This window comes from Ochotona princeps, chromosome 19, assembly GCF_030435755.1.
Source record: "Ochotona princeps isolate mOchPri1 chromosome 19, mOchPri1.hap1, whole genome shotgun sequence".
In the NCBI taxonomy this organism is placed as follows: Eukaryota; Metazoa; Chordata; class Mammalia; order Lagomorpha; family Ochotonidae; genus Ochotona; species Ochotona princeps.
This window is the reverse complement of record NC_080850.1, coordinates 26348762-26360304: the sequence shown is the minus strand read 5'-3', so window position 1 is coordinate 26360304 and position 11543 is coordinate 26348762. Positions and strand designations below refer to the sequence as shown.

The 11543-nt window shown below is 47.1% G+C and overlaps 1 protein-coding gene across 3 annotated transcripts in view; it reads left to right on the top strand.

The window, feature by feature from the left end:
* Positions 1 to 1334: 1334 nt before the first annotated feature.
* RBM27 (RNA binding motif protein 27) overlaps positions 1335 to 11543 on the top strand; it is a 70899-nt gene continuing 60690 nt past the window's right edge. For 2 of the 3 annotated variants that reach the window (XM_058677709.1, XM_058677708.1), the window contains exon 1: positions 1336 to 1581. In XM_058677709.1, the coding sequence (XP_058533692.1) occupies positions 1523 to 1581 (59 nt within the window). In that variant the 5' untranslated portion in view covers positions 1336 to 1522. Of the gene's footprint in view, positions 1582 to 11543 lie in introns of all 3 variants that reach the window. The other variant, XM_058677710.1, reaches the window with a different exon arrangement.

Sequence of the window (11543 nt, the reverse complement as noted above, 5' to 3'; positions counted from 1 at the left end):
GCTTCAGTGGCTGTTGCACAGCGACCACCAAGCTTTGACAGTTTTAAATGGTTGAACAAAAAAATTAAAAGAATGGTATTTCATGATATGTGAAAATCACATAAAGCTAGAAATTTCACACAATATGCAAGAAAGCGTGACTGGAGTGCAGCCACAGTCATTTGTTTGCATATTATCCATGACCAGTTGCATGCCATAACACTGTACCGCACTGAGTAGTTGTCTTAGAAATCTCAAGGCCCACAAAACCAAAATTATTTACTCACTGACTTATTACAACATAAAAGCTTGCCTACACCTGTTCTATGAATATGTAGCCGACTTGCTCCTGTTAGGTTTGCCCGGTCTCTTTGAGGGGTGCGCTCATCAGATCTTTTTCAAAATATTCTTCTTTCAGTGCATAACCTCGTCAACTCGAGCTTCCTAAGTGGCACAGTTCTGTTCGTTACAGTCATTATTGGGGTCCCGGCACTGGCGTTTTTCAGGGGCTCAGGATTTCTTACTCCACAAACACACGCTATCACCAAAGCTAAACCAGAGGTTTCCAAACTCCCCCAGAAATTTCTCACTTAGTACAAACCAAGTTGCTTTTTCGGTCATTATGATATTTCTTTAAAACTGTTTTTAAAAACATTTTATGTTCATCAACCTTCTCTCCACTCCAGCGATTGAATTTTAGTTAAGCAACGGAAAGCCCGCTTTTAAAATCGGAACCATTTTTTTTTTCTGCCCAGAGCATTTATTGATAATATGAGTCGAACTGAAATGGCCTCAGCCTTTTTACATCTGTGCGCCACGTTTTAAAAACGACGAAGTGTTGCATTGCAAGGAAACCCTCTGCGTGACAGCGGCGAGCGTGAGCGCCGTTCAAAATGAGCACGTCAGGAAAAAAGTCAGGTTTTGCATTCCGTGCAATGTGTTGAACGTGGACATATCGCACGTTGTATTGCAGATTTACTACAGCTGAGTCATTTCGGGACACGAGCAAGTGTTTCCAGGAAAAACGAGAGGAAGGAACCAGGCTGAGGGGCTCTCGGGGTTCCCCCAGGCACTTGCAGCAGCAGACATCGGTATTCCGCGGCGGGCGGCGGCGTGGTCCAGAAAGGTGCCGCGGCCCCTTTAAGAGGCGAAGCACCTTCTCCAAGATACCATCTTGCACCAGGAGTTCACTTCAGCTCTCCACCTACCTTGCTAGATCCCTCCTACCTAACTGGGTACGACCGGCCGGCGAGGAGAGCGAGCCTTTTCATTGGCCGTGCGCGCAGGGCCCTCTCGCTGCGATTGGCTGTTGTGGCCGCCACTCGCCGTTGTCTCCCGCCTACCTCAGCTTCGGGTTAGGTTGAGGGAGGGCTCTGGGGTTAGTTCCTGTTAGGCCCCGGCCGGGGGAGTAGGTTCGAGTCTCCTGAGATGCCCGGTGGGCAGGGGCACCGGGAGCCGTGAGGGGAGCTGAGGACGCGGCGAGCGGAGCCCCACGGCAGGCCTCAGGAACCGGAGCGGCGGCCGAGCCCGCCTTCGCTGCACCATGCTCATAGAGGATGTGGATGCCCTCAAGTCCTGGCTGGCCAAGTTGCTGGAGCCGATGTGAGCGAGCTGGGCCGGGCCGGGGCCGGCGTGGGGCGCCGGGCGGGAGGTGCGGGCGGCGGCTTCCCTGGAGCGCTCTGCCCGGGCTGGCCGGGGGGCTGGCCGGGGGGCTGGCCGGGGGGCAAGGGCAGCCGCGGCTTTCTACACACGCCCAGCTCCGGAGGAGTGAGGGAACTGGAGCAGGACCGCGAGGCTGTTGAGGGATTTTCAAAATGTGAATTGGGGTGCGTTTGTGTGTGTGTGTGTGTGTATCCTGAGGGGAACGGTGGGCGGGCGAGGGGCTCTTCACACACGGTGTTAATCCGGGGCCACCAGGAAGCTGAGGGGCCGGAGGCCTTTTCAGAATATTCTGGCAGGAAAAGGGATGATGGCAAAGAGGGATTTGAAGAATGGTGTGGGCATCAAAGGGTTTTAGGAATTTGGAGGGAGCACACACCGTGAAGGCAGGAGCGTAAGAGATTTGTACAAAAGTATCTTGGAGTTGATAATGCTACTAGCACTGACGCTGCTTAGGTACCAGTGGAGATTGGGACATTCTGAGGGTAACTTTGAGAGGGTTCATGCTGATGGATGGAGGTGTTGAAGGGGGCACACACACACAGCATCCGGGGGGCTTCACAGGAATCACAAGAGTGGGGGAAAGAAGGGTTTTGTCCCCAGTGTTGAAGGGTGAAGAGGGTGACTGAAGGAAATTGGTGTAGCTTTCTTGTGGACCTGAAAAGACAGCTGTTCTTTCTCAGTGTTTCGGGTTGTGTTAGATGTAGAAATATTGTTGGGGGACTTGCTAAGGGATAGTAGAGAAGACATTAAGTTTTTTTGTGTTTTATAATCATTATTATTTTTTTAATTTGAAAGAAAGAGGCCGGCCTCCCAGCTGCTGGTTCACTTCTACACTTGATCTTAGCCAAAAGGCCGAGCAGCGATCTGCTGGTTCACTTCTGCAGCAGCCAGAAGCCGGGACTGGTTATTGGGGTTCCACATGTGTGCAGGGACCCAGTTATTCAGAAAATCACCTGCTGCTTTTTCCAGGGTGCACATGTGGGAAGGAGGTCTCCTGAGCAGAGCTGGGGCTCCAATCCTGGCACACCTTTGGGCTGCAAGCATGTGGAGTGCACGGATCCCAAGAAACGACCAGATAGGCTGGCTGCGCCAAGTGCCTGTCTAATCATTTTGAGGAGTAGGGTTGTAGAGCATTTATGTGGTGAGCTAGGGTCTAACTAGTCCCTGTAACATCTCCTAGGGGGAGGAGAGGGGACCACAGGGTTAGGGAAGGAGGTCTTGAACCGACTCCTGGAGAAGGAGTGGCCCCTCATCTTCTACTTTTTGCTCACTCTTGTTTTGGAGGTTAGAATTGTGTGCCTGAAAGAGAGAGGTGAGAGAGAAGAGATGGGAAAGCTTAAATTCATACATCAGATTGCTTTAGGGGTAAAAGTGTGTTTGGGGGATGCGGAAGCATGATGAGGGCGGGGCTGTTGAGAGAGTGTCAAGCCACTTCCCAGTTGTTGATCCATTTCCTAATCTTCCTGAAAAAAACTTGTAAGCTAATGTTTGTGCTACTTTAGTTTCTTGAGATCTAGGAAGACAGATGTGCAGTGCATTGTGTCAGCCTTGGAGAGGCAGGATGGGAAAGAGGCAGCACAGGGGAGCCTGATGGTTGAAATGGAGGAAAACGGAGGTGTGAGTAGAGCACAGGTGTTTGCAATGAGTGACTCTGGGTAAGCTGAGGCCTTCTGTTTTCTAAGTGGTAGTAACAGTTGGAATGAAAATGACTCTGGATGCACTTGAAAATTGTGTACAAGAATATAGGCCTCTTAAACGTGTATCTTAGCTTTTAATTTCACAAACTTTTGGGGCACCAGAGTGGAAATTCCTTGTGGTGAGTGTGGGAAATAAGAGTGTAATAGACCATATATGCAAAAGGTTAAAACAAAAGTTTGTAAATTTAAAAAATTCTTTATGTTGGGCCCGGCATGATAGCCTAGCGGCTGAAGTCCTTACCTTGCGTGCGTTGGGATCCCATATGGGCACTGGTTGGTGTCCTAGCTACTCCACTTCCCTTCCAGCCCTCTGCTTGTGGCCTGGGAAAGCAGTCAAGGATGGACCAAAGCCCTGGGACTCTGCACCTGCATGGGAGAACCAGAAGAGGCTCCTAGCTCCTAACTTTGGGTAGGCTCAGCTCTGACTGTTGTGGTCACACAGGGGGTGACCCAGCAAATGGAAGATCTTACTCTCTGTCTCTCCTTCTCTAAGACTGCATTTCCAATAAAAATAAATCTTAAAAAAAAAAGTTCTTTAAGGTAAAACAAATAACAGTATTTTTTTTTAAAGATTTATTTATTTTATTACAAAGTCAGATATACAGAGAGGAGGAGACAGAGAGGAAGATCTTCCGTCCGATGATTCACTCCCCAAGTGAGCACAACGGCCAGTGCGCGCTGATCCAAAGCCGGGAACCAGGAACCTCTTCCGGGTCTCCCACGCGGGTGCAGGGTCCCAATGCATTGGGCTGTCCTCGACTGCTTTCCCATGCCACAAGCAGGGAGCTGGATGGGAAGTAGAGCTGCTGGGATTAGAACCAGCGCCCATATGGGATCCCGGGGCTTTCTAGGCCACGCTGCCGGGCCCCAAACAACAGTATTTTTATCCTAAACTTTTATCACCTATTATTCCTGTTGCTTTTTTTTTTTTAAGAGATTTATTTATGTACTTTGAATGAGTTAGAGACATCTTCCATCTGCTGGTTCACTCACTGGACGGCTGCACCAGCTAGGACCAGGAGCTTCATCTGAGTCTCCCGTGTGGATAGCAGGCCCTGAACATGTGGCCATCTGCTGCTGCTTTTCTAGTTCGTTAGCAGGGAGCTAGATTGGAAGTGGTGCAGTTGGTATGTGAATCACTGCCCACATCGCGCGTTGGCTGTTGCAGGGGGTGGCTTTACTTAGCCTTTCCTTGTGTTTCACAAAGCAAAGGATGAGTGCCCACACAATTTTTGTTGTTGTTGTTGGTAGAGGTATTTTTTTGAAAAGTTGAGTATAAGGTAGTAACTTTTAACTTTAGAATTACTTGCTTTTGCTTTCTATTTAACTTCTTTGTTAAAAGATTTATTCGTTTATTTGAAAGGTAGAGACAGAGAGATCTGTGATCCACTGGTTGCCCCTCCCAGCTGACTGCTACAGTAAGGTCTGGGCCAGCCTGAAACCTGGAGCCAGGAATTGCATCCTGGTCTCCCATGTTCATGACAGGGGCTCAAGCACTTGGGCCGTCTTATACTGTTTTCCCAGGTACATTAGCAAGAAGTTCTGGACAAGCCAAAACTCAGCTCATTTTGCTGCGTTGCAATACTGGTCCTTTTATTTATTATTTTCAAGCTCTCCAAAATGTTTTACCCTGTGTAGTGCTTGTTTTTGTTTTTGGATGGGTCGTTATTTGAGGCAGAGTTACAGAGAGATGGAGTTCGAGACAGATAGGGACGGAGATCGACCTTCCGCCCGTGGTTCCCTGCCCCGAGGCTGCAGTGACTGGTGCTGGTCCAGGCTGCAGGCAGGAGCATGGCACTCTGTGTGGCTCTCCCACCAGGTGCATGGCAGGGGCCAGAGCTTTCAGGCCATCTGTGCTGCTTTCCTTTGCACATTAGTAGGAAGCTGGATCAGAAGTGGGGTTGCTGGGACTCAAGCTGCACTCCTGTGGGATGCTTGTGTTGCCGCTGATGGCTTAACGTATTATACTGCCACACGGGCTTGGCCTGTTTTTTGTTTTTTTTTTAAATATTTATTTATTTTATTACAAAGTCAGATATACAGAGAGGAGGAGAGACAGATAGGAAGATCTTCCGTCCAATGATTCACTCCCCAAGTGAGCGCAACGGCCGGTGCGCGCTGATCCGATGCTGGGAACCTGGAACCTCTTCCGGGTCTCCCACACGGGTGCAGGGTCCCAAAGCTTTGGGCCGTCCTCGACTGCTTTCCCAGGCCACAAGCAGGGAGCTGGATGGGAAGTGGTGCTGCCGGGATTAGAACCGGCACCCATATGGGATCCCGGGGCTTTCAAGGCGAGGACTTTAGCTGCTAGGCCACGCCGCCGGGCCTGCCTGTTGTTTTTTAATAAAAATTTGGTTTGGTGCTTCTTCTTTTTTAAAGTATTTATTTGAAAAGCAAAGTGATAGCAAGGAAGGGAAAGAGGTCGTTTGTCCACTAGTTTACGTTCTAAGGAGTAAATTTTACAGAGAGGATGAGAGGCAGAAAGATCCTCTGGCTTTTGGTTCACTCTCTATGTGGCTGCAATGGTCGAAGCTGAGCCGATCCAGAACGAGGAGTCAGGAGCCTCTTCTGGGTCTTCCATGCGAGTGCAGGGTCCCAAGGCTTTGGGCCGTTTTCCACTGCTTTCCCAGGCCACAAGCAGGGAGCTAGAAGGGAAGTGGAGTAGCTGGGACATGAATTGATGCCCATATGAGATCCTGGTGGATGCAAGGAAAGGATATTAGTCATTAGGCTACTGTGCTGGGCCCATATTTATTAATTTTTTAGATGAGTAGCTGAAGGAGGGTTCTCAGAAGAAATGACATCCTAGCTGGGTGGGGGGAAAAATAAAACATTAGCACCATTTTGTTAGTAACACAGTAAATGGAAGGGAAACCAGGCCTTAAGGAGTTTACCTCTGTTTCCACAATGCCACACTTGGAGTCTAGGCTCAGAGAGCCTTTTTGGAGTCCTCATCTTCACTCATTTGTTTTGCAAGGGCAGGATTAGCCATTTGAGCCATTGTGCTGGGCCTCCATGTGGGATTCTGCAACTGCAGACATTGGCTTTACCCATTAGGCCACAGTGCTGGCCCTGCAAGCATTTTTCAACAGCTTGAATTTCTACCAAACATTTTATATTTCATGGAGAATGTTTTAAGTTTTTTGTAGCATGCATTTTAAATATATACAGTTCACTGCTGTTTGGCCTATTGTAAAAATGTCTTTTTTTTTTAATATTGATTTTGTGTTTAAGTGAAAGACAGAGTTACAGATAGAGAGAAAGGAATTCCATATGCTGGTTCACTTCCCAAATGGGTGCTACAGTTGGGGTTGGCTGGGTTGGTCTGAAGCTAGAAACCTGGAGCTTCTGGGTTTCTCATAAGGTTGCAGGGGACAGGCCATCTTTCATTGCTTTGCTAGACATACTAACAGGGAGCTAGATAGGAAATGGAAACCAGGACTCAAATCAGCACCCATATGGGATGCCAGCATCACAGGCAGAGGCTTAATATACGACACCACAGTGCCAGCCCCTGAAAATATGTTCTTAAGATTGAGAAATACTGACAGTTTTTAAAGATTTACTTTTATTGGAAAATCAGATATACAGAGAGGAGGAGAGACAGTATAGGAAGATCTTTTGTCCATTGGTTCACTCCCCAAGTGGCTGCAGTGGCTGGAGCTGGGCCCATCCAAAGCCAGGAGCCTCTTCCGGGTCTCCCACGTGGGTGCAGGGTCCCAAGGCTTTGGGCTATCCTCCACCGCTCCCTGGACACAAGCAGGGAGCTGGATGGGAAGTGGGGCAGCCGGGATTAGAACCTGCGCCCATATGTGATCCTGATGCATGCAAGGGCCCAGATAATTTTTTAAATTGAGCTTAGTGGCTTCCAAGAATTAGTGTGTTAAATACTGTGGGACTTGTTGAAGGAAATTATTTTACAGGAGAGAACTTTGGCCAGAAGACTTCTTTGCAAGTTTTAGTCTATTTAGAACCTGTTTGTCTTATGTCCTTGTTCTGGCTCCTTAATATGTGAGTTCGTTTTTTCTGGCCTAGCAGCTGTAGGCTAGAAGCCAAATGTTTTCATAGCCGTGTGTTTCCTACTACTGCCTTCTTCTGTCATGGTGTTATTTCATTTTTAATCTCTTTCTTTTTGAACAGACTTATTTATTTTTATTTGAAAGGCAGATTTTACAAAGAGGAGAGACACAGAGAGAGGTCTTACATCTGCTGATTTACTCCCTAGATGACTGAGACAATCCCAAACTGGGAGCCAGGAGCTTCGGAGCCCACAGCCTTGGGCCGTCCTCCACATGGTGCAGGAGCCCACAGCCTTGGGCTGTCCTCCACATGGTACAGGAGCCCACAGCCTTGGGCGGTTCTTCACTGCTTTCCCAGGCCGCATGGAAGGAACTGCATGGGAAGTAGAGCAGCCAGGACACAACCAATGCCTATATGGGATGTTGGTGCTGCAGGTGGAGAATTAGCCTGTTAAGCCACTGTGTCGACCCCTATTAGTCTCTTTCTGTGCTATATTAAACTGCGACTACTGTTACAGACAGTAGTCAAAAGAATAAAATGGTCTTTATAACTGATACATATGTATTTTTGCCGCCAAATAAATTCATTCATGAAAACTTGGTTAGAACCTGTGCCCATGTGTAAGACAGGGGACTTTTGGTAGTATTTCCTGACTTGAAGGGCAAACATCAGGCTTTTCCTTTGATCCCATCATTGCCAGCTGTCTGAAGTCTACTGTAAAGCCGGTGTGCCATTCAACAGGTTGCAATAGGAGTACCTCTGCAATACAGGTTATTTTTTTAAAAGAAAAAAACCCCACAAAGTTGGGGTTTGTGCAGATAGGAATTTTATGGCATTAATTTTGTTAGTTTTTCCTGATTAAAAGTTCTAGTTGATTTGTTAAAAATGATTTAAAATGCAAGAGAATTGAAGCATGATCTAATGTTAGTATATTAGCATCCTCATATTTGTACCTTACACTATACTTTAAGAAATTTCATATTTTGGGCCCGGCGCAATAGCTCAGCAACTAAAGTCCTCGCCTTGCATGCCTCTGGATCCCATACGGGCACTGGTTCTAAACCCTGTGGCCCTGCTTCCCATCCAGCTTCCTGCTTGTGGTCTAAGAAAGGAGTCAAGGACGGCCCAAAACCTTGGGACCTTGCACCCGCGTGGGAGACCTGGAAGAGCTCCTGGCTCTTGGCTTTGGATCAGCGCAGCATCGACCGTTGTGGTCACTTGGGGAGTGAATCAATGGATGGAAGATATTTCTCTCTCTCTCCTCCTCTCTTTTTCTCTATGACTTTGAACTAAAAATAAATAAATCTTTAAAAAATATCTTTTTAAAAATTTTATTTTTAAGTAATAAATATTTGTAGGGTACAGTGTGGCTTAGGACATTTTTTTTATTAACTTATTGCTTATTATTGCTTATTATTTTGCACACTTTTATGGGCTATCATGTGGATTTCAGTATTGGTATACAATGTGAGGAAATTTGTCTTTTTAGTTTTTTTTAGTTTAAAAGGTAACCATTAGTTGAGTCTAAGAAGCATAATCTTTTTGTGTGTAGATGTACAAAATGGTATGTGCCTTTTAACTGATTTTACTTGTGTGAAGTTCCATGGATATGTTGTCTGCCTTAGTTTCAGAAAATTGCTTAGTCTACAAATTTATCTCTTAAGCTGAGGATCTAGTGAGAACATAATTTTTTAAAGAAGATTCATTTTATTTATTGAAAGGCAGAGTTAAGAAGAGAAATGTTCTGTCCACTGACTTCGCTCCCCAAATAGCTGGTGCTGGGCTAGGCCAAAGCCAGGAGCTAGGAACTCCATTTGCTCGGGTCTCCCATCTGAGGAGCAGCAGCCTAAGTGTTCGGGCTCTTATTCTCTGCCTTCCCAGCCACGTTATCAGGAAGTTGGGTTGGAAGTGGAGCACTTGGGAATTGAACCTATACTCATGAGATGTCAGTGTTGCAGATGACAGCTTAACTTGTGCACACAAGGCCAACCCCTATAATAGTACTTTAATATGGGCATTATTAACTTTTCTAATCTTTATTTTATAATGGAAACATGTATATTTAATATAGTTATGAATTGAATTTCGGAGGCCTCCCTTTAAAAAAATTATTTATTTGAAAGGCAGCGTTACAGAGAAAGGAGGAGAGGGAGAAAGATCTTCCATCCTTGGTTCACTCCCCAGATGACCGCAGTGGCTGGGACTGGGCCAGGATGAAGGCAGGAGCTGCTTCTGTTCTCCCTCACGGTGCAGGGGCCTCGGAGCTCTGGTCATCGTCCACGGCTCCCCAGGTGCGCGGCAGGGAGCCGGGTTGGAAGTGCAGCAGTGTACAGTTAAGACGCTACATTGGAGCACTAGCTCCCATTCCCTTTTTAATTTATTTTTTTTAAAGGTTCATTTTATTTTTATTGGAAAGTCAGATATAGAGAGAGGAGGAGAAGCAGAGAGGAAGATCTTCCACTTGTTGATTCATTCCCTAAGTGGCCCCAATGACTGGAGCTGCCCCTGAAGCCAGGAGCCAGGAGCCTCTTCTAGTTCTCCCACAGGTGCAGTGTCCCAAGGCTCTGGGCTGTCCTCGACTGCTTTCCCAGCAGGAAAAAAAAAAAAAGCAGGGAGCTGGATAGGAAGCAGGGCTGCCGGGGTTAGAACTGGCAGCCAAGTGAGATCCTGCGCATGCAAGGTGAGGACTGTAGCCGCTAGGCTACCAAGCAGGGTCCCCATTCCCTTTTTAAAACAGAAGCTATTTATTTGCGAAGCAGAAGGATGAAGAGACAGAATGCGCTCACATGGTGGCTAACTTAGTAGATAACTGAGTGATACTGGGCCAGGTCAAGGCCAGGAACCAGGGAGTCACTCCAGGTTTCTCAAGCGAGTGCCTAGACCTGACTCCTTGAGCTGTCCTTGCTGCCTGTCAGTGTTCGCATTAGCAGGCAGCTAGAATTGGAAGCAGAGCCAGGTATCAAACGTAGGCATTTTGGTAGAGAATGTGGGTGTTACAGTTGTCGGGACCTCTACGCCAGTCTCTGGCCATGTTACCATGGTTTGCAGTAGTTAAGCAGAAGTAGACACTCCAGCTTTTGTTCTAAAAAGGCTTTTAAGTCTTTTGGGATAAGAAAAATAATGGTTTTAAAGGAAGGGAGGTAAACCAGCGTTTGTCTTAAACCTGTCAAGGGTTAGAGTCATGCTCAGGCTCTTGACACATTTTTACATAGAGAGGTCTTCTGTCTGCTGGTTCACTCCCCAAATGACCGCACTGACTTGAGCTGTGCTGGGCGGAAGCCATGACTTAGATGCTTCTGCAGCTCTCCCACGGGGCGCTACAGGAGTTCAGGTGTTTGGGTTCCCTGCTCTGCCTCCCTAGGTGCGTCATCAGGGAGCTGCATGACAATTGGAGCGGCTAGAGTGGGACGCTATCACTGCTGACCAGCCCCAGTCTTCAGTTTTAGTGTTGTTGTGGTTGTTTTTTAAAAGATTTATGTATGTATGTATGTATGTATGTATGTATGTATATTGGAATGTCAGGTTTACAGAGAGAAGGAGATAACGGAGAGAAATATCTTCAGTTCGCTGGCTAACTCTCCAAGTGGCCGCAATGGCTATAGCTAAACTGATCTGAAACCAGGAGCCAGGAGCTTCTTCCTGATCTTCCTCATGGGTGCTGGGTCCCAAGGCCTCAGTCTGTCTTTGACTGCTTTCCTAGGTCACAAACAGGGAGCTGGAAGGGAAGTGGAGCATCTGGGACACACATTGGTGCCCATGTGGGATCCTGGCGGATGCAAAGCAAAGACTTTAACCACCAGGCTACCAGGTGGAGCCCCAGTCTTCAGTTTTAAAAGGTTTTGTAGTAATGAGTTAGTTTTGGAAGAGTGAATACCATTGGAATTGGCGTGTTGGCTCAATCTGTTAATCCTCCCCTTGCAAGCACCAAGATCTCATGTGGGCAGTAGTTAATGTCCCAGCTGGCTCTCTTCCCATCTGACTCCCTGAATATGACCTGGGAATTGTGACCCTGCACTGCATAGGAGACCTGGAAGAAGATCCCAGCTCCTGGGTTCAGATTGGCTCAGCTCGGGGAGTGAATCAGTAAATGGAAGATATTTTTCTCTCTATCTCTTCTCTCTGTAAATCTGCCTTTTCAGTAATATATATAGGGCCTGGTATGATAGCGTAGTGGTTTAAGTCCTT